Below are 26,994 nucleotides of genomic sequence, written 5' to 3' on the forward strand. Positions count from 1 at the left end.
CTGTGATTCATAGGGTCGCAAAGAGTCGGACACAACTGAGTGAACTGAACTGAACTGATACATTTATGAAGAAAGATTTAGCATACTATTCTGTCTTCATTTTTAAAAAATTTACTTTAATTGGAGGCTAATTACTTTACAATATTGTGGTGGTTTTTGTCATACATTCACATGTATCAGCCATGGGTGTACATGTGTTCCCCATCCTGAACCTCCCTCTCACCTCCCTCCCCATTCCAGTGCACCAGCCCTGAGCACCCTGGACTGGTGATCTATTTCACATATGATAATATACATGTTTCAATGCTATTCTCTCAAATCATCCCATCCTCCCCTTCTCCTACAGAGTCCAAAAGTCTGTTCTTTACGTCTGTGTCTCTTTCGCTGTCTCGCATATAGGGTCATCGTTACCATCTTTCTAAATTCCATATATATGCATTAATATACTGTATTGGTGTTTTTCTTTCTGACTTTGTTCTGTATAATAGGCTCCAGTCTCATCCACCTCATTAGAACTGATTCAAATGCATTCTTTTTAATAGCTGAGTAATATTCCATTGTGTATATGTACCACTGCTTTCTTATCCATTCATCTGCCGATGAACATCTAGGTTGCTTCCAAGTCCTGGCTATTATAAACAGTGCTGCAGTGAACATTGGGGTACACATGTCTCCTTCAATTCTGGTTTCCTTGGTGTGCATGCCCAGCAGTGGGATTGCTGGGTTGTATGGCAGTTCTATTTCCAGTTTCTTAAGGAATTTCTACACTGTTCTCCGTAGTGGCTGTACTAGTTTGCATTCCTACCAACAGTGTAAGAGGATTCCCTTTTCAGTTGGAATCTTTAGGGTTTTCTATGTAGGACTTCCCTGGTGGCTCAGATGGTAAAGCATCTATCTACAATGCAGGAGACCTGGGTTCAATCCCTGGGTTGGGAAGATTCCCTGGAGAAGGAAATGGCAACCCACTCCAGTACTCTTGCCTAGAAAACCCCATGGACGGAGGAGCCTGGTGTTTCTATGTAGAGGATCATGTCATCTGCAAACAGTGAGAGTTTTACATCTTCTTTTCCAATCTGGATTCCTTTGATTTCTTTTTCTTTTCTTATTGCTGTGGGTTAAACTTCCAAAACTAGGTTGAATAGTAGTGGTGAGAGTGGGCACCCTTGTCTTGTTCCTAACTTTCAGGGAAATGCTTTCAATTTTTCACCATTGAGGATAATGTTTGCTGTGGGTTTATCATATATGGCTTTTATTATATTGAGGTATATTCCTTCTATGCCTGCTTTTTGGAGGGTTTTTATCATAAATGGATGTTGAATTTTGTCAAAGGCTTTCTCTGCATCTATTGAGATAATCATATGGTTTTTGTCTTTCAATTTGTTGATGTGGTGTATCACATTGATTGATTTGTGAATATTGAAGAATCTTTGCATCTCTGAGATAAAGCCCACTTGGTCATGATGTATGATCTTCTTAACATGTTGTTGGATTCTGTTAGCTAGAATTTTGTTAAGGATTTTTGCATCTATGTTCATCAGTGATATTGGCCTGTTTTCTTTTTTTTTTGTGGCATCTTTTCTGGTTTAGTATTAGGGTGATGGTGGCCTCATAAAATGAGTTTGGAAGTTTACCTTCCTCTGCAATTTTTGGAAGAGTTTGAGTAGGATAGGTGTTAGTTGTTCTCTAAATTTTTGGTAGAATTCAGCTGTGAAGCCATCTGGTCCTGGGCTTTTGTTTGTTGGAAGATTTCTGATTGCACTTTTGATTTCTGTGCTTGTAATGGGTCTGTTAAGATTTTCTATTTCTTCCTGGTTCAGTTTGGAAAGTTATACTTTTCTAAGAATTTGTCCATTTCTTCCAAGTTATCCATTTTATTGGCATGTAGTTGCTAATAGTAGTCTCTTATGATCCTTTGTATTTCTGTGTTGTCTGTTGTGATTTCTCCACTTTCATTCTAATTTTGTTGATTTGATTCTTCTCCCATTTTTTCTTGATGAGTCTGGCTAATGGTTTGTCTATGTTATTTATCTTCTCAAAGAACCAGCTTTTAGCTTTGTTGATTTTTGCTATGGTCTCTTTTGTTTCTTTTGCATTTATTTCTGCCCTAATTTTTATGATTTCTTTCCTTCTTCTAACCTGGGGTGCTTCATTTCTACTTTTCTAGTTGCTTTAGGTGTAGAGTTAGTGATTTATTTGACTTTTCTCCTATTTCTTGAGGTAGGCTTGTATTGCTATGAACTTTCCCCTTAGTACTGCTTTTACTGAATCCCATAGGTTTTGGGTTTTTGTATTTTCATATTCATTCATTTCTATTCATATTTTGATTTCTTTTTAGATTTCTTCTGTGATTTGTTGGTTATTCAGAAGTATGTTGTTTAGCCTCCATATGTTTGTTTTTTTAATAGTTTTTTTTCCTGTAGTTGACATCTAATCTTACACATTGTGATCAGAAAAGATGCTTGAGATGATTTCAGTTTTTTTGAATTTACCAAGACTAGATTTATGGCCCAGGATGTGATCTATCCTGGATAAGGTTCCATGTGCACTTGAGAAAAAGGTGAAATTTATTGTTTTAGGGTGAAATGTCCTATGGATATCAATTAGGTGTAACTGGTCTATTGTATCATTTAAAGTTTGTGTTTCCTTGCTAATTTTCTGTTTGGTTGATCTATCCATAGGTGTGAGTGGGATATTAAAGTCTCCCATTATTATTGTGTTACTGTTAATGTCCCCTTTCATACTTGTTAGCATTTGCCTTACATATTGCGGTGCTCCTATGTTGGGTGTGTATATATTTATAATTGTTATATCTTCTTCTTGGATTGAGCTTTGATCATTATATAGTGTTCTTCTTTGTTTATTTTCATGGCCTTTATTTCAAAGTCTATTTTATCTGAACTATGGGATGAGGTTCATGACATTGTACAGGAGACAGGGATCAAGACCATCCCCATGGAAAAGAAATGCAAAAAAGCAAAATGGCTGTCTGGGGAGGCCTTACAAATAGCTGTGAAAAGAAGAGAAGCAAAAAGCAAAGGAGAAAAGGAAAGATATAAGCATCTGAATGCAGAGTTCCAAAGAATAGCAAGAAGGGATAAGAAAGCCTTCTTCAGCAATCAATGCAAAGAAATAGAGGAAAACAACAGAATGGGAAAGACTAGAGATCTCTTCAAGAAAATCAGAGATACCAGAGGAACATTTCATGCAAAGATGGGCTTGATAAAGGACAGAAATGGTATGGACCTAACAGAAGCAGAAGATATCAAGAAGAGGTGGCAAGAATACACAGAAGAACTGTACAAAAAAGATCTTCACGACCCAGATAACCACGATGCTGTGATCACTGACCTAGACCCAGACATCCTGGAATGTGAAGTCAAGTGGGCCTTAGAAAGCATCACTATGAACAAAGCTAGTGGAGGTGATAGAATTCCAGTTGAGCTATTCCAAATCCTGAAAGATGATGCTGTGAAAGTGCTGCACTCAATATGCCAGCAAATTTGGAAAACTCAGCAGTGGCCACAGGACTGGAAAAGGTCCGTTTTCATTCCAATCCCAAAGAAAGGCAATGCCAAAGAATGCTCAAACTACTGCACAATTGCTCTCATCTCACACACTAGTAAAGTAATGCTCAAAATTCTCCAAGCCAGACTTCAGCAATAATGTGAACTGTGAACTTCCTGATGTTCAAGCTGGTTTTAGAAAAGACAGAGGAACCAGAGATCAAATTGCCAACATCCGCTGGATCATGGAAAAAGCAAGAGAGTTCCAGAAAAACATCTACTTCTGCTTTATTGACCAAGCCAAAGCCTTTGACTGTGTGGATCACAATAAACTGTGGAAAATTCTGAAAGAGATAGGAATACCAGACCACCTAATCTGCCTCTTGAGAAATTTGTATGCAGGTCAGGAAGCAACAGTTAGAACTGGACATGGAACAACAGACTGGTTCCAAATAGGTAAAGGAGTACGTCAAGGCTGTATATTATCACCCTGCTTATTTAGCTTCTATGCAGAGGACATCATGAGAAACGTTGGACTGGAAGAAACACAAGCTGGAATCAAGATTGCCGGGAGAAATATCAATAAACTCAGATATGCAGATGACACCACCCTTATGGCAGAAAGTGAAGAGGAACTCAAAGGCCTCTTGATGAAAGTGAAAGTGGAGAGTGAAAAAGTTGGCTTAAAGCTCAACATTCAGAAAACGAAGATCATGGCATCCAGTCCCATCACTTCATGGGAAATAGATGGGGAAACAGTGGAAACAGTGTCAGACTTTGTTTTTCTGGGCTCCCAAATCACTGCAGATGGTGACTGCAGCCATGAAATTAAAAGACTATTACTCCTTGGAAGGAAAGTTATGACCAACCTAGATAGCATATTCAAAAGCAGAGGCATTACTTTGCCAACAAAGGTTCGTCTAGTCAAGGCTATGGTTTTTCCTGTGGTCATGTATGGATGTGAGAGTTGGACTGTGAAGAAGGCTGAGCGCTGAAGAATAGATGCTTTTGAACTGTGGTGTTGGGGAAGACTCTTGAGAGTCCCTTGGACTGCAAGGAGATCCAACCAGTCCATTCTGAAGGAGATCAGCCCTGGGATTTCTTTGGAAGGAATGATGCTAAAGCTGAAACTCCAGTACTTTGGCCACCTCATGCGAAGAGTTGACTCGGAAAAGACTCTGATGCTGGAAGGGATTAGGGGCAAGAGGAGAAGGGGAAAGCAGAGGATGAGATGGCTGGATGGCATCACTGACTTGATGGACGTGAGTCTCAGTGAACTCCGGGAGTTGGTGATGGACAGGGAGGCCTGGCGTGCTGCGATTCATGGGGTCGCAAAAAGTCGGACACGACTGAGCAACTGATCTGATCTGATCTGATCTGATCTGATTTTATCTGATATGAGTATTGCTACTCCTGCTTTCTTTTGGTCTCCATTTGTGTGAAATATCTTTTTCCAGCCCTTCAGTTTCAGTCTGTATGTGTCCTTGGGTTTGAGGTGGGTCTCTTGTAGACAGCATATATAGGGGTCTTGTTTTTGTATCCATTCAGCCAGTCTTTGTCTTTTGATTGGGGCATTCCACTCATTTACATTTAAAGTAATTATTGATAAGTATGATCCTGTTATCACTTACTTTGTTGTTTTGGATTCAAGTTTATAAACCTTTTCTGTGTTTCCTGTCTAGAGGAGATCCTTTAGCATTTGTTGGAGAGCTGGTTTGGTGGTGCTGAATTCTCTGAGCTTTTGCTTGTGTGTAAAGCTTTTGATTTCTGCTTCATATGTGAATGAGATCCTTGCTGTGTACAGTAATCTGGGTTGAAGGTTTTTCTCTTTCATCACTTTAAGTATGTCCTGCCTTTCCCTTCTGGCTTGTAAAATTCTATTGAAAGATCAACTGTTATCCCATGTTTCGCCTTGGGTTTATCCTGTTTGGGACTCGATGGGTTTCTTGGACTTGGGTGGCTATTTCCTTTGCCATTTTAGGGAAGTTTTCAACTATTATCTCCCCAAGTATTTTCTCATGGCCTTTCTTTTTGTCTTCTTCTTCTGGGACTCCTATGATTAGAATATTGGGGCGTTTAACATTGTCCCAGAGGTCTCTGAGGTTGTCCTCATTTCTTTTAATTCTTTTTTCTTTTTTCCTCTCTGCTGCATTTATTTCCACCATTCTGTCTTCCACCTCACTTATCCTATCTTCTGCCTCAGTTATTCTACTGTTGGTTCCCTCCAGAGTGCTTTTGATCTCAGTTATTGCATTATTCATTATTGATTGACCCTTTTGTTTATTTCTTCTAGGTCCTTGTTAAATTTTTCTTGCATCTTCTCAATCCTTGTCTCTGGACTATTTATCTGTAACTCCATTTTGGTTTCAAGATTTTGGATCACTTTTACTATTATTCTGAATTCTTTTTCAGGTAGACTCCCTGTCTCCTCCTCTTTTGTTTGGTTTGGTGGGCTTTTATCTTATTCCCTTACCTGCTGAATATTTGTCTGCCTTTTCATCTTGTTTATATTGCTGTGTTTGGGGTGGCCTTTCTGTATGCTGTAAGTTTGTGGTTCCTCTTTATTGTGGAGGTTCCTCCCTGTGTGTGGGGTTGGACATGTGGCTCATCAAGGTTTCCTGGTTAGGGAAGCTTGAGTTGGTATTCTGGTGGGTAGAGCTGTATCTCTTCTCTCTGGAGTGCAATGAAGTGTCCAGTAGTCAGTCTTGAGGTGTCTGTGGGTTTGGTGTGACTTTTGGCCGCCTGTATTTTTGTGCTCAGGTTTATGTTCCTGTGTTGTTGGAGAATTAGCTTGGTATGTCTTGCTCTGAAACTTGTTGGCTCTTGGTGGAGCTTGGTTTCAGTGTAGGTATTGAGGCTTTTGGATGAGCTCTTGTTGATTAATATTCCCTGGAGTCAGGAGTTTTCTGGTGTTCTCATGTTTGGGGCTTAAGCCTCCTACCTCTGGTTTTCAGTCTTAATCTTACAGTAGCATCAAGACTTCTCCATCCATACAGCACAGATCATAAAACATAGGTTAATGGTAAAAAGATTCTCCACAGTGAGGGACCCCCAGAGAGGTTCACAGAGTTACATGGGAAGAGAAGCAGGAGGAGGGAGATAGAGGTGACCAGAAAGAAAAGAGGGGGAATCAAAAGTGGAGAAAGCAATCTACCCAGTAATCAAGTCCCTATTTGCTCTCCACAGTCTAGAATACTCAGAGAGGTTCACAGAGTTACATAGAGAAGAGAAGAGGGAGGAAGGAGATAGAAGTGACCACAAGAAGAGGAGGGGGAGTCAAAAGGAGAGAGACCAATCTAGCCAGGGATCCGTTCTTTAAGTGTTCTCCACAGCCTGGAACACCAAAAGAGATTCACAGGGTTAAGTAGAGAAGAGAAGGGGGAGGGAGGAGATAGAGGTGACCTGGGGGAGAAAAAGGAGAGTCAAAGGGGAGAGAGCAATCAAGCCAGTAATCACACTCCTAGGTAAAAATGGGTACTGAAGATTGGATTCTTAAAAGTACAAAATTGATAACAATACCAAAAAGCAAAGATTAAAAGTCTGGAGTTAAGGTTAGACTCTCAAAAATACAATATTACAAAAACAAAACAAAATCACAAATCTTATATATATATATGAAATTTGCTTTAAAAATAGCATCTTTTTTTGTAAGGTAATAGGTTTTTGTAAGGTAATAGGTTTTAGCAATGAAAATTAAAGGAGTAATAAAAACTTAAAAATTAAAAAAAATAAAGAATGGTAATGCAGGTCAGGAAGCAACAGTTAGAACTGGACATGGAATAACAGACTGGTTCCAGATAGGAAAAGGAGTATGTCAAGGCTGTATATTGTCACTCTGCTTATTTAACTTCTATGCAGAGTACATCATGAGAAACCCTGGGCTGGAAGAAGCACAAGCTGGAATCAATATTGCCAGTAGAAATATCAATAACCTCAGATATGCAGATGACACCACCCTTATGGCAGAAAGTGAAGAGGAACTCAAAAGCCTCTTGATGAAAGTGAAAGTGGAGAGTGAAAAAGTTGGCTTAAAGCTCAACATTCAGAAAGCGAAGATCATGGCATCTGGTCCCATCACTTCATGGGAAATAGATGGGGAAACAGTGGAAACAGTGTCAGACTTGTTTTTCTGGGCTCCAAAATCACTGCAGATGGTGACTGCAGCCATGAACTTAAAAGACGCTTACTCCTTGGAAGGAAAGTATGACCAACCTAGATAGCATATTGAAAAGCAGAGACATTACTTAGCCAACAAAGGTCCATCTAGTCAAGGCTGTGGTTTTTCCTGTGGTCATGTATGGATGTGAGAGTTGGACTGTGAAGAAAGCTGAGCACCAAAGAATTGAATTGAACTATGGTGTTAGAAAAGACTCTTGAGAGTCCCTTGGACTGCAAGGAGATCCAACCAGTCCATTCTGAAGGAGATCAGCCCTGGGGTTTCTTTGGAAGGAATGATGCTAAAGCTGAAACTCCAGTACTTTGGCCACCTCATGGGAAGAGTTGACTCATTGGAAAAGACTCTGATGCTGGGAGGGATTGGGGGCAGGAGGAGAAGGGGACGACAGAGGATGAGATGGCTGGATGGCATCACTGACTCAATGGACGTGAGTCTGAGTGAACTCCGGGAGTTGGTGATGGACAGGGAGGCCTGGTGTGCTGTGATTCATGGGGTCGCAAAGAGTCGGACACGACTGAGCGACTGAACTGAACTGAACTGAATAGTAAAATATATCTAGGAATTTCTCTGGAGCTGTTGATTGCAGTGTGAAGTCAGTTCATTTCCAGATAGTTCCTTGTTCCAGCTTATACTTCTTCTCAAGGTCTACAGGTCCCTTCCAATGTAGTCCATCCTACAGGGTTTTAATCTGTTCCAGCTTATACTTCTTCTCAAGGTCTACAGGTCCCTTCCAGTGTAGTCCATCCTACAGGGTTTTAATCTGTTCCAGCTTATACTTCTTCTCAAGGTCTACAGGTCCCTTCCAGTGTAGTCCATCCTACAGGGTTTTAATCTGTCACTTCCAAAGCAGTTCCCTCTTCTTTATTTTGGCTTCCTCTGTTTGCAAGTCTCTTCAGTATCTAACTTCTGCCCTGACACAAGGGGGCGAAGGTGGTCATTTATCTAGGCTCACTTGTTCAGTTGTGCTGCGGGGAAGGAGGAGAACTGCAAACAAATATCACTGGCATGTTTGGGGAGTGCCTGCAGTTTCTGGGCCACATTAGGTTTGCCCCCACTCACGGCGTGTGTGCTTTCCCGGTCTATACTGCTCAGGCTCCAGGTTGCTCTGCAGGGGATCTGTCTAAAGTGGGCCCTGGGTTGTGTCCACTTCCCAGGCCTAAGCTACTCAGGTTCAGGTTCTCGGGTACTTCACAAAGTCATAGACTTGGTTGGGTGTGCGTTTTGTGCCCTTTCCAGGTCCAAGCAGCTCAGGTGAACAGGTGCTTGGCGAGTGCAGTCTCCCCAGGTGTGGTGGTGTGTCTTATCACCTCCCTGCTCTGGCTGCTCAGTTTCCCAGGTGTGCAGCAGGGGCAACCTCTCTCAGGTGTGCCTTGTGTCTCCTCTGGGGAGCTGATCTCTGGCTGCGAGCCCCCTGGTGGATATCAACCGTCCAGGTTCCCAGGAAAACTTGGTTAGCAACTGGGAGCCTGCTCACAGTTTGGGAGAGGATGCGGTCTCTGGGGCTGAGTTTGACTGCATGGACTGGAGCATGCCAGGCCTCGTTGTCCATCACCTCCTATCCATCCCGGAGTTTACTCAGACTCATATCCACTGAGTTGGTGATGCCATCCAACCCTCTGTTGTCCCCTTCTCCTCCCTCCTTCAACCTTTCACAGCATCAGGGTCTTTTCAAATGAGTCAGCTCTTCACATCAGGTGGCCAAAGTATTGGAGTTTCAGCTTCAGCATCAGTCCTTCCAATGAATATTCAGGACTGGTCTCCTTTAGGATGAACTGGTTGGATCTCCTTGTAGTCCAAGGGACTCTCAAGACTCTTCTCCAACACCACAGTGAAAAGCATCAATTCTTCGGCACTCAGCTTTCTTTATAGTCCAACTCTCACACCATACATGACTATTGGAGAAACCATAGCTTTGACTAGATGGACCTTTGTTGACAAAATAATGTCTCTGCTTTTTAATATGCTGTTTAGGTTGGTCATAACTTTCCTTCCAAGGAGTAAGCATCTTTTAATTTCATGGCTGCAACCACCATCTGCAGTGATTCTTAAGCCCAACAAAAATAAAGTCAGCCACTGTTTCCACTGTTTCCCCATCTATTTGCCATGAAACAATGGGATCAGATGCCATGATCTTAGTTTTCTGAATGTTCAGTTTTAAGTCAACTTTTTCACTCTCCTCTTTCACTTTCATCAAGAGGCTCTTTAGTTTTTCTTCACTTTCTTCCATAAGGGTGGTGTCATCTGCATATCTGAGATTATTGGTATTTTCTCCCAGCATCTACTTGATGATAGCCATTGTAACAGATATGAAGTGATATCTTGTGGTTTTTATTTGCATTCCCTGATAATAGTACTCTTGCCTGGAAAACCCCATGGATGGAGGAACCTGGTGGGCTGCAGTCCATGGGGTTGCTAGGAGTCAGACACAACTGAGCAACTTCACTTTCACTTTTCACTTTCAAGCATTGGAGAAGGAAAGGGCAACCCACTCCAGTGTTCTTGCCTGGAGAATCTCAGGGACGGGGGAGCCTGGTGGGCTGCTGTCTATGGGGTCGCACAGAGTCGGACACGACTGAAGCGACTTAGCAGCAGCAGCAGATGATTAGTGATGTTGAGCATCCTCTCATGTGCCTGTGCTTATTTTGATGACCTCTTTGTGAAAGTTTCTATTTCTGATGCCAATTTTTTTCACTGGTCATTTTATTGTTATTATGTTGTGTTAGTTTTTAAATATATTTTTCTAATTAACTTATTTTGAGACTGTTTGCCCATTTTCTCCCATTCTGTAGACTACCTTTTGATTTTGTTAATTGTTTTGTTTTTGCTTTGCAGAAGCTTTTTAGTTTGATATAGTACCATTTGTTGATTTTGGTTTACTTGTTTGTGATTTTGACATTGTCCAAAAAATCACTGCCAAAATAATATCAGTGAGCTTCTCACCTATGTTTTCTTCTAGGATTTTTATGGTATGAAGTCTTATGTTTGAGTCTTTGAACTATTATGAGTCAATTTTTGCAAGTGATGTGAGATAGGTGTCCAATTTATGTCTTGGGCTTGTGTTTTTCCAGTTTTACCAGCATTATTCATCAAGGAGACTATCCTTTCTCCCTTGGGTATTCTTGGCTCCCTTGTTGAATATTAGTTGATTGTATGTACTGGAATTTAAGGGCTTCCCTGTTGGTTCAGATGGTAAAGAATCTGCCTGCAGTGCAGGAGACCTATGTTGGATCCCTGGGCTGGGAAGATCACCTGGAAAGGGGAGTGGCAACCCACTCCAGTATTCTTGCCTAGAGAATTCCTTGAACAGAGGAGCCTGGTGGGTTATAGTCTATAGGGTCACAAGGAGTAACACAACTGAATGATTAACACTAATACTGGAATTCAGTTCTGGGCTCTTTATTCTCTTTCACTGGTCTGTGAATGTATTTTATGCCAGTACTGTACTGGTTTTTTTTGTTTTGATTTTTTGCTACCATGGCTTTGTAGTGTAGTTTGAAAGCAGAAAGTGTGATACTTGTAGTTATGTTCTTTGTTCTCAGAATGGATTTGACCATTTGAGGTCTTCTGTGATTCCACATGCATTTTATGATTCTTTCTTCTGCTTCTGTAAAGAATGCCTTTGGTATTTTGATGGTGATTGTGTTGAATCTAAAGATAACTTTGGGTAGTGTTAAGTTAAAAAATAGTCACAGCCTAAAAGTTGAGAGTTATGTTTTATTTAATGGGATTTTTTAGAAATTCAAGAGCAGGAGACAGCATCTCAGGTGATCTTGAGAGAACTGTTCTGAGCAGGTGCAGGAAGAATTTAGGTTATAGAAACTTGTAACAAAACAGGTAGTTTGACCATTAAAAGATTACTGTTAATTAAGGAAAACCAGATATCTCAAGTTAAGGAATTTAGTGCTTTTCTGTGTATGAGAAGACACAAGAGTCTGGGCTTACTGAAATCATTCCTTTCATATGTATCTCATCTATCTAGGGTCAGCATCCTTTGATTTTATTATATCTATCCTTAGTTCCTTGCTTATCGTAAGCAGTGGTGGCAGCTCAATGGCATTGTTCTTCCTGGGCTCAGAAACTCACATTTGGAGGGCTGGAATCCCTGATGGCTCTGATATCCTTGTTTACTGATTTGACAGGAAATACTCCATTTCACAGTGCTATAGCCATTTAACAATATCAATTCTTCCATGTACACAGGATATCTTTCCATTTGTTTATGTCTTTAATTTCTTTCAGTAAAGACGTTTTATAACTTTTAAACTCATATACAGACACACAAACACAAACTTTTCACTATCATGCTGGGAAATGAAGCTGATAATCATATATTAATAAATAGATGACATTTTAAAAATTAAAGTGGTCTTAATATTCTTTGCATATTCTTTGTCTTAATATTTTTGGAAACAAAGTTTATAAAACATTCTCTAGCAACCAATTTTTCACTTAATACTTTAATAACATTCAACATTGTGTAATATATAATTTAATACTATAGTTAATGATAGTATATATTAAAAATTGAAGTATTAAATTTAATATTTTTAAAATTAAAATATTAAATATAATATAATTTAGTAATACTTAATATGTAATAAATTTAATAATGAATTTCACTTGAGAAAACATTTAATGATAAAATTGTAGCTAAATTTCAACCAATATCTAAATGATCAGATATTCTAAATGAATTGGCTCTATAACAATAAATTTTGGTTTATTTAAAAGATTTCTAATAATAAATTGATTAGAAACCATTGTTGATTTTATAAAATGCCATTCTGAATCCACAAAAAATTATATTAAAAGGAAAGAGAAATCTGCTATCTGTCAGAAATGCTCAGTTGCTTCACTTGACTGCCCCTACCCCGGGGAAAGCAAACCCCAATAGTAAAGTAAATTACAGTCATCCAGGAGTTTTGTTGTCTCCTTTGTGCACTATTTTCTTCACACCTCTTCTTTTGCCTTTAGAAGTCCAAGACTTTTTTATTCCCTCCTCTTTATTACAAAAGGAAGGGATTGATAGTTATCACTTACACTTGCTTATTTAAGTCTTTGTTTACTTACTTTAATCCCTGAACAGAACATAATTGGTATTAGAAAGCAGGTGTGAAGGCTGCATTTTGGAAGAGGTAGAGTTTCTCCTCATACCAAGAATGTCTGTCTTTTCTGGCAGGGACTGGGTAGGGATGGGAGATTTGCAGAATCTGGAACAAGATGAGGCACATGATGCACTGAGGGTGGGGAATTTAGGGAGGCTCACTCATCCTGCGAGTCTAAAGCTTGTACGATTTTCAGAGTGAGTGAGCGGCTCTTGAAATTTTGTTGCCTCACCCTAGTCCTAGCTCTGGGGCCCAGGAACAGTAAAGGCTGGCTTGCTCTGCGTCTTCTGCTCCTCATGGCTCAAAGGAGAGGTGTTTAAGCCTTTGAACATCACAGGAATTCCAGGCTACCTTTTCTTCCCTGTGCATTTCTCCCCAACATATAATGTTAGGTCTTTCTTGCAGCTTTACTTGATGCTTTATAAGCCTCCCAGGACTCTTATGTCAATGTAAGGTACAGTGGCTGTTCCTCTAGTGTTAACAATATGTGCGTTTTGAAATTTTTACCCCATTATCGGACACTCTTCTTTACTTTCCCTCTATTTCAGTTCTAATGTGTTGTGTCTTCTTATAATGAAGGATGTTAGGGAAATCCGACTTTTTGTTGACAGAGACTATTGTATTCGTCTTGTTATCTAAGAGAGTTGAAATGATGCTTGTCACATTGTTTTTATAAGACATACTTCTTAAAAGTAAATTCTGTCTGGATTTCTAACATGTTAGGCTAGAATGTGCAAACACATTTAAGAAACTTACTGAATAATTTTTCCTGGAAGTTTATTCTTGAAGTAGACTTAGGCTGCAAAGGCATTATCATAGAATTTCCTGGCTTTTGATTCACTGTTATGATTTCATAATTTAAAGTTATGTGGAAATTAATATCTTCATATTTTAATATGCTCTCAAAAATGTAAATATGAAATGTGTCTAAATATTGAACATTCAGAACTCTTAATTAAGTTAGTATTTACATAACTGTTTTAAGTGAAAAATTTATTTTCATTAGTTACTTATGGGACTAACAGACTGATGCTCTGACACTGTGGTCATGCCATCTTTATGTAAATAAAATATTTTCTAGAATCAGAATGTAATTAATCATTGGTGATTGTGTCTAGGAAATCAGCAAGATGCAGAGGCAACAACAGGATTGGGGAATCTTCTTTTCTACTCTAGGTGATTCTGTTAAGTAGTACCATGAGCTAGCTTTCTCTTTACCTGCTTGACCAGTGAGGCCGATAGTAATATTCTCCCTTGCTTATAGAAATGTTACAGGGGTAAAAGGAAAATAACATGAAATGTGGAAACAATAGTAGATGCTGTGAAGAAGTTAAATTCTTATTACTTTAAAAAAAGTAGCTTTGTATTACTTTGTAAAAGCAATATATTTTATATATTTATAATTACTTTATAAAGGCAGTATAATGATTATAAAGATAATATAATTACTTTTCAAACAAGGCTATTTATTTTTGTTTCATATGTCCTGGTTTTATTTAGAGTTGCCCTATTCCCTCAATGATGAAGTGTTGTAATTAAATCAGTTACCATTGCATGTCAGCAACCTGAGATTATTATGATTTTAGGGGTGAAACACTTTTTTTCTCTTAGGAGAAAGAACTCTATTTGACTATAGACTATATTATCAGTACAGACTGTGGACCCTCTTTACCCAACTACTGGAGATTTTAAAGTAAGAAGCTATTTTCTTTTTTAAGACTGTAGTTAATTACATTCATTTTCAAAGTTACAGAATACACTAAGGGAATTTCTAATCTTAAAGTGACTTTCAATATTTTATTAACAGATTTTTAAGTACTGGTGTTTCACACACATGAACAGTGAAGGATTATTACAGATTTTTTCTACCTTATAAATCTGTTCCATTGTCAATCAGTAATTAACACTTGAAATTATGCTAGTACTTGAAGGATGAGTGATTTGTTATTGTTTCTCCAAATAGCAATCAAATGGTTTGGTAATAATAATTAGAGAGTAATGTATAGTAGTTGTGTTCTTTGCTTGTCTATGAGCTGCACAGAGAGAGGAAGACTAAACGCTCATAAGTGTTGTAGCCAAGTGTTGGCTTCTTGTCCAGAATGAAGATGAATGGTATAAAAGACGATGATTTACTACTGCACACTCTGAATATGCAACACGGAGCTACTGCTGCTACTTTTCTCCCCCCTAAAGACGTCTGTCATTAATGTCTTTATATCTAGAGCAGTGGTTCTCAGCCAGGGGCAGTTTTGTCCCCCAGGAGACACTTGTCAATGCTTGGAAACATTTGTGATTGTCAGAGCCAGGGGCGGGGGAGGGGTGAGCGCTGTAGGCATCTAGTGTGGAGACTGAGGATGCTGCTAAGCATCCCGTAACGCACAGGACGCCACCCCACAACAGACTTATTTAGTAAAAATGTCCATAGTGCAGTGCTGAGTTTGCAAAACCGCTCTAGAAGGACTGAAGAATTTAAGGCGAGGATAAATCTCCCAGAATTCTTTAAATGAATATACAGTTGTAAAAATTGGATCTCAGCATCTCTGGTTAGCAGTTTTACTTTCCAAAAGCTGTTTGTTAATAAAGTATTGTGGTTAAGGGCGAATTAAACTCTGCTCCTCTTCAAAATTCTTTTGTTGGCAGTGAAATGAATTTAAGTCGTTTGAGGTTAGGGACATTAAAAGAGCCTCTCACTCAGCCTATGGTTAATTATTTTTTTAATTTAGTTTTTATAAAATCTAATGTTATCTCTTTTAATACATATGAATTTTCTGGTCAAAACACATACACAATTCATATACAGCTCCAGACATTCAAAGGGAAACAGAATAGTTTAATAAGTTATTTCTGGAATTAAAAACAAACAGAAAACTAAGTAGGTAGGTTTTATGCATATCTTAATATTTTTCTTGTTTTAATTTTAAGTATTCTAAGAGAAACTTAAAACTTACCATATGTGGGCGATGTTTCCAACATAAAAACTGAAGAATTCTTGATCTGGATCTTTTTCATGCTCATCTTAGTCTTTGTTAGAGTTATTTTCCTTATTCCAGAAATGACCCCTTGTATTTCACTTGTATTTTTTGTTAAAAATAATCACCGATTCCTATGTGTAGTATGGAGAAAGTGAACAGACATATTTATGGTTGTCACTTGTTCTATTCTTTCTTACATTTTTAAATATATTGCTCAAAAGTGTCACCATAAAATTCTTGTGACTAGGAATTAGGGCAAGAAGGAGTGTATGCTGTGGAAGAGTCACTAATTTTGACTTCTTTCTTAATATTCTTCCTCAAAATAATGTCCCAGTTGAAATGTGATCCTGTCCCAGCTAAGATGCTGTGTCATATCAAATGGAACGAATAGGGGAAGTAGGGAAAATATTATCAAACTCTGGTGTCTTATTTTAGAATGCCTGTTTGATGTAATTATGACAGGAAAAACACGCACTGTAGAAGTGAGAACATATTGTACATGTGTATTTATGCATATGTGTGTATATGTACATGATTAACATGTGTGAATATGTTTATACATACATGTATGTATATATATTTGGATCATGTTTATAATAAACAAGCCTATGTTATATTTTAAATTCTTCCTATATATGAATTGTTATAATAGGCACTAGACGTTCTAGGAGTCAGTTTAAAATAGCTTGGACTTGACTACACAGTAAAATACAAACCAATATCCTGAATTTTAAAGCTTTTCATCATAGTGTTCCAGTTTGCCTTTCAGTATTGTCCAATAATTCCTTATATCACATTCATTCGGATATCTTTCTCTCCTATTAATGCATATTTCCTCTAAAACATGGCTGTAATACCATCTTTTGACTGTCACAACCCATGTGATCTTACTTTTCTTTGAATTCTGATAGCCACATTTTCTGTACCTCTTCAATGAAACTGTAATAATATTATTCCTCATATTGATCAATACCTTATTTGTGTATTTATTATTAGAATCTAATTATCATTTAGGTGTTTTTATTTCATTATATAACTGCAAAACACCTTATGTAGCCTTTTTGGGGGGTTCAAAATAGATATGCATTTTTAAAATATAAGGAAGACTTTGTTAAATAAGCATTCACATTGCTAGAAAAGCCTGACGTAGTGGCAGTATCAGTGTCCATTCACTGATTCATGTCATCAGTATTTATTGAGTGCCTGCTACATGACAGGCACTATACATGTGCTGGGCTGAACCAGTGAACAAAATGGACAAAAATCTGCCCTCTTGATACTAACATTGTGATTAAGAGAAGTAGGAAATACATAATAAACATGATACTTCCATGTTAATGATGTTTGCATATGCTCAAAGGGAGCAAAAATACAGAGAACTGAAGCTGTAAAAATTTCAAAGGCAGTATCCTATCTCGAAAAACTAGGTTATTGAAAGAAAAAAGGAACTGTAATTTACTTAAAATGAAGTTGTAGACAATCAAATCTGATTCTTTTAATGATATTAACATATTCTTTCATCTTATGAATGCTTATATCTTCATAAATTTACACAAATTCTATTGGATTAATATACAATTGATGTTGGCATTCATTTTTTTACCCAATTGTGTTAGCTGATACAACACATTTTAAAAGCTTGACTTTTGTTTGAGATTGCATTATTTTCTTTTTAAATCAAGAGGGAAGAGTTTGAATAGTTTAGGGAGTTATTTAGGAAATACTTCATATTTTTTATGGCAAAGTTCACCTTTTAAAATTCAGCTAGTTTTCAATGGAGGAAGGAAGGTTTTTTTGTTTTTTTTTTTTCGATAAAATATATTCCAACATCAATTCAGATTTGGTGTCAGTAGTTACTGTTTACCTTAGATGAAGGACTCTTCACATATCTTAATGTCTCTCTCTCTGCTGGCCAGCTTAGATGATGATGAGATTTATAATAAATTTAAAGGAAGACTGTACCTTTGAATTGTAAAAATTTCTCAAGGGAACTTTCATCCTTGAAAGTGACCAAGAAAAAAAATATATATATATCATACTTTCGTGTTACTGCATCTTTTAAGAAACAAGACATTCTTAAGTTGTTAGGAAACAAGTAATTCAGAAGTCCACAGAACACTATTACAAAGGAAAAAAAAAAAATCCCAAACTGCAGAATTCAACTAAAAGTAAATGAAATTGATTTTATGATTATCTAAAGCCATCGAGGGGGTAGTAAACCTCTTTTCCTGCCTGCATCAGTAGTGAAGATATATGAATTTAGTCAATAAAGATAGTGAAATTGGAGTGATGGTGAGGTGTATATTCTAACTTTTTCTCTTACGCCACCTTTCATTATTATGAGGTAGAATCATATTTATTCACCTAATTCATATATATTTTTGTACAGTGTATGCCATCTATTCTTTATACTTTTAGCTCCTCTTTCTAATATTTCTTTTCAGGCTCCTAAACAATTATCAAGGCTATAATGGGAGTCCTGAGATAGCTTCATTATTTCATAAAGTCTAATGGAAATTGTACATTTCTCACAATAGAGCTTATTTTTTCATTTCAGTGAAGACAGTCTGATGACTAATGAAATGGACATTCAAAGAGTATTTAATAAACAATGTTAATCGCAACTTAGAAAAATACTTCTTAGCGTTTTTAGTTTTTATAGAATGAATCACTTGGGGAATTTACTGTAGGACTACATGTAAAAGAAATGTAATGGTACCACATTTAAGTGAACTCAGGAAGAGTCTGGGTTTCAGCAAGTTTAAGGCATTTGGAAGATAGTTTGGGCAGTGGGAGGGAGGGTCTAGAGCCAAGACATCCCCTGAGGCTGAGTATTAGCATTGTCTCCACTGCTAACTCATTGTGTTAGTTTTCTATTCTGAGTGTGACAAATTACTCTAAATTTATTGACATAACACATTTATTATCTTACAGTGCTATCCTTGCCTCATGGACCATTTTCCTCACCCTTCAAAGCCAGCAACACATGATAATTTCTTCTCACATTATCATCCATTTGGTTTTCTCTTGCATGGTTGCGTTTTCCTCTTCTGTTTTTTAAGGATCTTTGTGAATACATTGGACTCTCCAGGACAATCCAGGATAATCTCTTTAAATGCAACTGATTGGCAAAACTTCATCTACAAAATTAATTCCTCTTTGTCATGTAACAAAATATTCACAGGTTCTAGAGATAAGGATGTGTTTATCTTTGGGAAGTCATTACTCTACCTACCATAGCCATCATTTATCGCACTAGTAGTATTTGAAGACTGTTTTTCTCCTGCTAGTCTTTTCATTTTTGCTACTGCTTTTAACTTTGATCCATCTGTCATCCTATGTGGAGAAAACTTGATTAGTTCAATATATTATCCTTGTTCATGTAGATCTTTTCTATCTGATTCCTCACAGATTATTAATTCAGGAATTAGCTGCTTCCAGGTCCCATATCAGTTCAGTTCAGTCGCTCAGTTGTGTCTTACTCTTTGCGACCCCATGGACTTCAGTACACCAGGCTTCCCTGTCCATGACCGACTCCTGGAGGTTGCTCAAACTCATGTCCAAGGAGTCAGTGATGCCATCAACCATCTCATCCTCTGTCATCCTCTTCTCCTCCTGTCTTCAATCTTTCCCAGCATCAGGGTCTTTTCAAAAGAGTCAGCTCTTTGCATCAGGTGGCCAAAGATTGGAGTTTCAGCTTCACCATCAGTCCTTCCAATGAACACTGAGGACTGATCTCCTTTAGGATGGACTGGTTGGATCTCCTTGCAGTCCAAGGGACTCTCAAGAGTCTTCTCCAACACCACAGTTCAAGCCTCAGTTCTTCAGTGCTCAGCTTTCTTTATGGTCCAACTCTCACATCCATTCATGGCTACTGGAAAAACCATAGCCTTGACTAGATGGACCTTTGTTGGCAAAGTAATATCTGTGGTTTTTAATATGCTGTCTAGGTTGGTCATAGCTTTTCTTCCAAGCAGCATGCATCTTTTAATTTCATGGCTGCAATTACCGTCTGCGGTGATTTTGGAGCCCAAAACAATAAAGTCTGTCACTGTTTCCACTGTTTCCCTGTCTATTTCCCATGAAGTGATGGGACCAGATGCCGTGATCTTCATTTTTTAAATGTTGAGTTTTAAGCCAACCTTTTCACTCTTCTCTTTCATTTTCATCAAGAGGTTCTTTAGTTCTTCTTCACTTTCTGCCATAAGGGTGGTAGTATCTGAGGTTACTGATATTTCTCCTGTCAGTCTTGATTCCAGCTTGTGCTTCATCCAGCCCAGCATTTCACATGATGTACTCTGCATATAAGTTAAATAAACAGGGTGACAATATATAGCCTTGATGTACTCCTTTTCAAATTTGGTACCAGTCTGTTGTTCCATGTCTGGTTCTAACTGTTGCGTCTTGACCTGGATACAGATTTCTCAGGAGGGAGGCGAGGTGGTGTGGCATTCCCATGTCTTGAAGAATTTTCCAGTTTGTTGTGATCTACATGGTCAAAAGCTTTGGTTTAGTCAATAAAGCAGAAATACATGTTTTTCGAGAACTCTGTTGTTTTTCAGTTGCCAGTGGATGTTGGCAATTTGATCTCTGGTTCCTCTGCCTTTTCTAAAACCAGCTTGAACATCTGGAAGTTCACAGTTCATGTACTGTTGAAGCCTGGCTTGAAGAATTTTGAGCATTACTTTGCTAGCATGTGAGATGAGTGCGATTGTGTGGTACGTTGAACATTCTTTGGTATTGCCTTTCTTTGGGATTGCAATGAAAACTGATCTCTTTCAGTCCTGTGGCCACTGCTGAGTTTTCCAAATTTGCTGGCATATTGAGTGCATCACTTTAATAGCATCATCTTTTACAATTTGAAATAGCTCAACTGGGATTCTGTCATTTACACTAGGTTTGTTCATAGTGATGCTTCCTAAGGCCACTTGACTTCTCATCCCAGAATGTCTTGCTCTAGATGAGTGATAACAACATTGTGATTATCTGGGTTGTGAAGATCTTTTTTGTATTGTTCTGTGTATTGTTGTCACCTCCTCTTAATATTTTCTACTTCTGTAGCTTCATGCCATTTCTGTCCTTTATTGCACCCATCTTTGCATGAAATGTTCCCTTTGTATCTCTAATTTTCTTGAAGAGATCTCTGGTCTTTCCCATTCTGTTGTTTTCCTCTATTTCTTTTCATTGATCACTGAGGAAGGCTTTCTTATCTCCTTGCTGTTCTTTGGAACTCTGCATTCAAATGAATATATCTTTCCTTTTCTCCTTTGTTTTTAGCATAGGTCTGATATGTCCTGATGCTATTAGGCAGGGGCCAATGGCAAGGTCTTACATTAAAATATTGCTAACCATTTGTATAATGCTGGACCTCATCGGGATAAGAAACTCAAGTACTGCATCCCGGAAGTTGTTTACACTGGCGTCTACCCGTCTTATGCAGGAGGAGGCGGATTCCCCTACTCCAGCCACCTGGCCCTGAGACTGTACAATGTGACTGACCGGGTCCTTCTCTACCCCATCGATGATGTTTATACTGGAATGTGCCTTCAGAAACTCGGCCTTGCTCCAGAGAGACACAAAGGCTTCAGGACATTTGATATAGAAGAGAAAAGCAGGAGTAACATTTGTTCCTATGTAGATTTGATGTTGGTACATAGTAGAAAACCTCAAGAGATGATTGATATTTGGTCTCAGTTGCAGAGTGCTCATTTAAAATGCTGAATTATGTGCAAACTACATTTTACATAGAAATGTATCTCAAATAGTTCCCATTTGTGTTCTCTTCCATTAGAGGTCATTTCTATGTAAAACCATCAAAATTGCCTTTATAGGTCATGTCCATTTGAACGGCCTCTAAACCCTTGAGTTCAGATGGTAAAGTGTCTGCTTGCAATGCGGGAGACCTGGGTTTGATCCCTAGGTCGGGAAGATCCCCTGGAGAAGGAAGTGGCAACCCACTCCAGTATTCTTGCTTGCAGAATCCCATGGACGGAGGAGCCTGGGGGGCTACAGTCCACGGGGTCGCAAAGAGTCAGACATGACTGAGCCACTTCACTCACTCACTCACTCACTCACCCATTTGTAAGGAAACTCCTCTGAGTCCTGTTTCATCAGGGACTTCCAGGAGAAAACTTCCCTCAGAAAGATGGCAGAAGTTTTGATGGCTTGTCCAGGACAAGTTCCAGTGGAGGGAAGTAAATGCACAACTATTGAAGGGGCTATCAAAATGTACATGTTTTGATTTACTCTGCAGACATTTGACTGTGTTTGTCTTTGGGGAACTTAACTTACTGCCAACAACAACTTAACTGAGCTGCCATTGTTCCTCCCAGAATGGGGGAAGAATTATTCTCACAATTTCAAGGTTCGGCTTTTTCAGTTTAAAACAGTCTCTTGTGATCAGTTTTATATTCAGTTAATTCAGAGTTCCAACTCCCTTTCAGTATTTTCTGATTTTCTTGACTTTTCTCTTGGGCCTCTGGGTACAAGGGAGACTGACATGACAAGATATCTGGTGTATTTACTGTTTCTGTTGACATGGATATTAATGTTATTGGTACTAAGAACTTGGTCAATCTTTCCAGATAGTTTTCACCATTATTCTTCAGCTGGATCTCTGCTTTCCACTGGCCATTCAGTTTGCATTGGGATCCCCTTGAACTCATACCAGGGTCATCTCCTAGAAGAGATAATTATCCTTAATTTCCAGCCTCCTTACTTGTTCATCCCAAGGGGCTTTGCTATGACTATTTCGGCACATCCTGCTGAAACAAAGAGAGGTCCCAGATAGAGAGTGGCACTCAGATTCCCTTTGTGTAACTATGATACATTAGGATTTCATTTCCTTCTGCTCTGGGCAGTGGTTTGCTCCTGGGCGATGTGAAATGGGACTTAAAGTCTCTCCATGCTTACATTCTGGAGCCTGACACCCACTGTTCCCACTAATAAAATGATTAATTGAAAGTGGTGGATGGTTTTGGCTTCCTGGGTGGCTCAGACGGTAAAGTGTCTGCCAGCAATGTGGGAGATCCAGGTTTGAACCTTGGGTTGGGAAGATCCCCTGGAGAAGGAAACAGCAACCCACTCCAGTACTCGTGCCTGGAAAATTCAATGGACGGAGGAGCCTGGTAGGCTACAGTCCATGGGGTTGCAAAGAGTTGGACATGACTGAGGAACTAAGCACAGCACAGCCTACATATGAACCTGCAAGATGCAAACTTTCAAAGATGCAAAAGTGCATTCTCATGATCAATCACATGAGATTGATCACATTAATTCACACGTGTGAAATTCATCATTACATGCATGCATCCTCTCTAGGTGTTTGTGCTTTTGTGTACTTTACAGCATAGTACAGTAGTACAGTATCTTTATTTCAAGCCCAGGATATCTGAAAGCAAATGTAAAAGCAGCAGTATGTAGCCAGTTGTGTTAGTTGGGTACCTTTGCTAACTCTGTTGGACTTAACGAGAAAATTGGACTTATGAACATGCTCTCAGAAGGGAGTTCATTCATATGTAGGGGAATTACTGTCTTTCATGGTATAATTCCATGGTGTGATACTAATATTATGATTTTTGAAACATTTCATTAATTATGTTTATTTAGCGATGTCAGTGAGTGATGTTGCTTTTTAGATAATTACAGGTGAGTTATTTTTAAATGTATTGTTCTGGAAATTATCGCCGAACCATGGGCTTAACTATAGAGCAAAGAGACTTAATGGATGTTTTCAGTGAGAAAGGTAGGGAAACCATGGTTTCTGTTATCACAGCAAATCTTGGCCTGTGAGTTTTGTAGTGAAAGAAAATTAAAACCAGCTAGTTAAGATGATGAGAAGGACATAATGTACAAGGCGACAAATATTCTTTTTGTCAAGACTAGTGTCAAGGGTGGCAGTGTGAAGATTTGAGTTATAGAAAAAATTAATAGCATGTTAGTGTTATCAGTCAGGAGGAAAAAGATCCTGTCTTGAATTCTCTTTATGTGCTCCATTCTTTCTAGTAGAAGAAACGGAAGCCAGGGTCACATGGCATGTGAGGAGCTGACATGTGATTTGAATGTAGCTCTGTCTGGTTCCAGAAACTCATGTTATTCCCATCATGTCAGGAAAGACATTGGATCAAGTGGTAAAGCAGATAATTAATTTTTTATAAAGGCAAAGAAAAACTAGGAAGAAGAAAAAAAGATATTTAAGACTCATTAAAATATTCATGTTAGCATGTTAAATATTATAGAAATGTGGTTTATTTTAGTGGTGGAAGGAATTGTAAATACCTGTAAGTTATGGAAATATAATATCTTAAAAATCCATGTGAAACCTTCTACTCTGAAAATTGTTCACTAAACATGCACCAGGCTCCTTCTCTTTGAGAGCCATTGCAATATCTCATGCAACAAAAACAACAAGATTGCATTCTTTGAAACCAGAAGCGAAGTCCATTTCTTTTGATGGTGGCTGTTACATGGTTCTAATTCATGTTTTATTACAATGAAAACATTTCAAATGTGATATTGTACCTAAAAATGCAGGGCATTTGCATTGGGGCTCTAGACTTAAGCTTCCTTGACTTTATTTATTAAAGTTTATTTGCATTCTGGATCTTATTTTTTATTTCCTAAGCTTTTAAAAAGTACTGTATAAGTGGAACTTGAGAGAATATTCTCTGTTTGAGAAAATATATATACTTGAACTAGTTTTTTCTTATTTTTAATTCATGCATCCTTTATAGCATTTAATATGTCTGGCATACATAGATAGTGGCTAATAATTGCCATTAGCTGTAGTACATAATATGAAGTAGAGACTGTGTCCTGAACTAATCTTTACCAACTTTCAGTTCTATTAGAGTCCCGATACCACAGGAAGAAGGTTAGACTTTATACAGAAATGAGCAAGATATTCATGATACAAAGCGCATCTGCCTTTTACAGCAATTAATTATATTGGTTTTTCTGCAAAGAACTAAATATCCTTGATCAACTAAAGTGATGTTGAGTTTTATCTGTTTGTACCTCAAATCAATCTGTTTAGGAGTTCATGTTCCGGGATGAGGTCTTAGGCTGAAACAGATAGCTTTGGACTGGAGGGAGTCCTTCATGGATCACCTGGGTCTTTAAAAACAGGACACAATAATCTGTCCATCAATAAAAAGTAGAAAAAATCCAGTAATATGCAGGAATCATGAATGACGTTAACTCTTGGGATTTTATATGACTAAATTGCTGTGCCTTGAATAATTGGGATGAGAACCTACAAGGTCTAAATTCAAAGTGTGAGGGAAAGCCTCATGGTTTGAAAATGATAAACAATTTTAGCAGTAGAGGTTTGATTTAAATTTTCAAAAATATTTATTAGATAATTAATTTTATTATAGTTAATTATTTTAACTTATTAATTAAAATGTTGATATATTTTAAATCACTTAAAACTGTGAAACTTCATGTGAAACCAACACACTTTAAAAAATAAATGTTAGCCAATGTATATTGCTCCTTTTGAAACCAGTGTTTACCAGCAGCATTCATGGTCGGCTGGGACCAGCTGTAGAACCTGTTGGTAGTAACCAGAATGCTGGCATTATGCCAGTAAAAAGCTGGGTTGAACTGGTTCCTGCTCGTGCCTGGATTCACTTCTCATAAGACAGTAAAAACCTGCCAGTCCCTGGCTTTGAAGATGGTTTAGTCATGCATGTGCAACCCATCTGTTGGATGAATAAGGGATTTCCTTTTCAGCCCAGCCCTTCAGCAACAGACATGGTCACTGTCTTTGTGCTCCTCACTGCCCCCCTCTCCCCCCCACTTTTCTTTTAATCTTTATTTCCTGCCAGGAGTATACACGCTTGATAAACCAGGTGCATCTTATGCTACTCTAGGGAAATCCTTCCATAAATGCTGATGTGAGCCAGAAATGTAATTGTTTTCTCTTGCTGTCTAGGTTACTTTCAATATAGTCTTATTCAGTGAATTAAAAAAAAAAATTCAGTTTCATAATATAAATGCTTATACTATTACAGCTTCAACCAAACTTTAATGTAGACCTCGGTGACCTTGTTTTTCACTGTGAAATGTGAAGCTCCCTGTGCCACCAGGATGAACCTGAGGAGGGGAAGGTCTTCATTCTCTGTGTTTCTCTTTTTGGTTATAAGCCTATTTAGCAACATACATCTTAGCTTCAGTGATGGAAAAGGTGCGAGTCTCCCTCAGTGCAACATCTTATTCCCTTGTCCTGACTTTTGTTCAGTGCACACATCATCCGTTTTGATGTCCCATGCTTAAGTTCTTCTATTTTCTAGAATAACCTCCCTGTTTCTTTAAAATGCTGAAGGCACTAAATACCAGGTTTGGGGCTTCCCTGTAGCTTAGCTGGTAAAGAATCTGTCTGCAGTGCAGGAGACCCCAGTTCAATTCTTGGGTCGAAAAGATACCCTGGAGAAGGGAACGGCTACCCACTCCAGTATTCTGGCCTGGAGAATTCCATGGACTGTATAGTCCATGGGGTGGCAAAGAGTTGGACAAGACTAAGTGACTTTCACTTTCAATTTTTCACTTTGAGGTTGGAGGTACAACTTGAATTTGCAAAATTGCACACACAAATTGTTGTGTTACAAGATGTTTTACAACCTTTTAACATGATATACTGTTTTGGTGAGCTTGTGGTCTTACAGTTAATTGATATTTATATGTATATCAACATATATATATTTATATATGCATATATATGTATATTTTGAACACACTGGAACTCCAAAAAGATCAAGATGAGGCGAGGAATAGATTTGTCTTTCTAATCAGTTGTTTATGGTTTTAAATACATTCTAATGTGAGGACAGGAACCAAATAAGCAATTATTGTTCTTACTAATTATATTTCCTCTTCATACAGATTTATGAGAAATACCAAGATTTGTATACTGTGGAGCCAAATAATGCACGCCAGCTGGTGGAAATTGCAGCCAGGGATATTGAAAAACTTCTGAGCAACAGATCCAAAGCCCTGGTGGTGAGTTTAAATTGTATCTACTCATTTTATTTTTCTATATTACTCATTTATTATTTATCTTTCATGCTTTATTTGGAGGTTTTCTTTAGTATGCTTGTTTTATCTGAGAAACTGTGTTCATCTAATATATGTTCATAAAAGATAAGATCTTGGTTTCATTGTGGACTTGAAATAATGAATTAGCTTGTTTCTAATTATTATTTTATTTGTATAAGGTGATTTTAATACAGAGAAAT

General features: G+C 38.1%; 1 protein-coding gene across 10 annotated transcripts in view; it reads left to right on the forward strand.

The window, feature by feature from the left end:
• Positions 1-26,994, forward strand: part of CACNA2D1 (calcium voltage-gated channel auxiliary subunit alpha2delta 1) — a 533,324-nt gene that overhangs the window by 120,879 nt on the left and 385,451 nt on the right. For all 10 annotated transcript variants that reach the window (XM_055590113.1, XM_055590111.1, XM_055590110.1 and 7 more), the window contains exon 3: positions 26,642-26,758. In XM_055590113.1, coding sequence (XP_055446088.1) covers positions 26,642-26,758 — 117 coding nt within the window. The remainder of the gene's footprint in view (positions 1-26,641; positions 26,759-26,994) is intronic.

Source organism: Bubalus kerabau, chromosome 8 (assembly GCF_029407905.1).
Source record: "Bubalus kerabau isolate K-KA32 ecotype Philippines breed swamp buffalo chromosome 8, PCC_UOA_SB_1v2, whole genome shotgun sequence".
Lineage (NCBI taxonomy): Eukaryota > Metazoa > Chordata > Mammalia > Artiodactyla > Bovidae > Bubalus > Bubalus kerabau.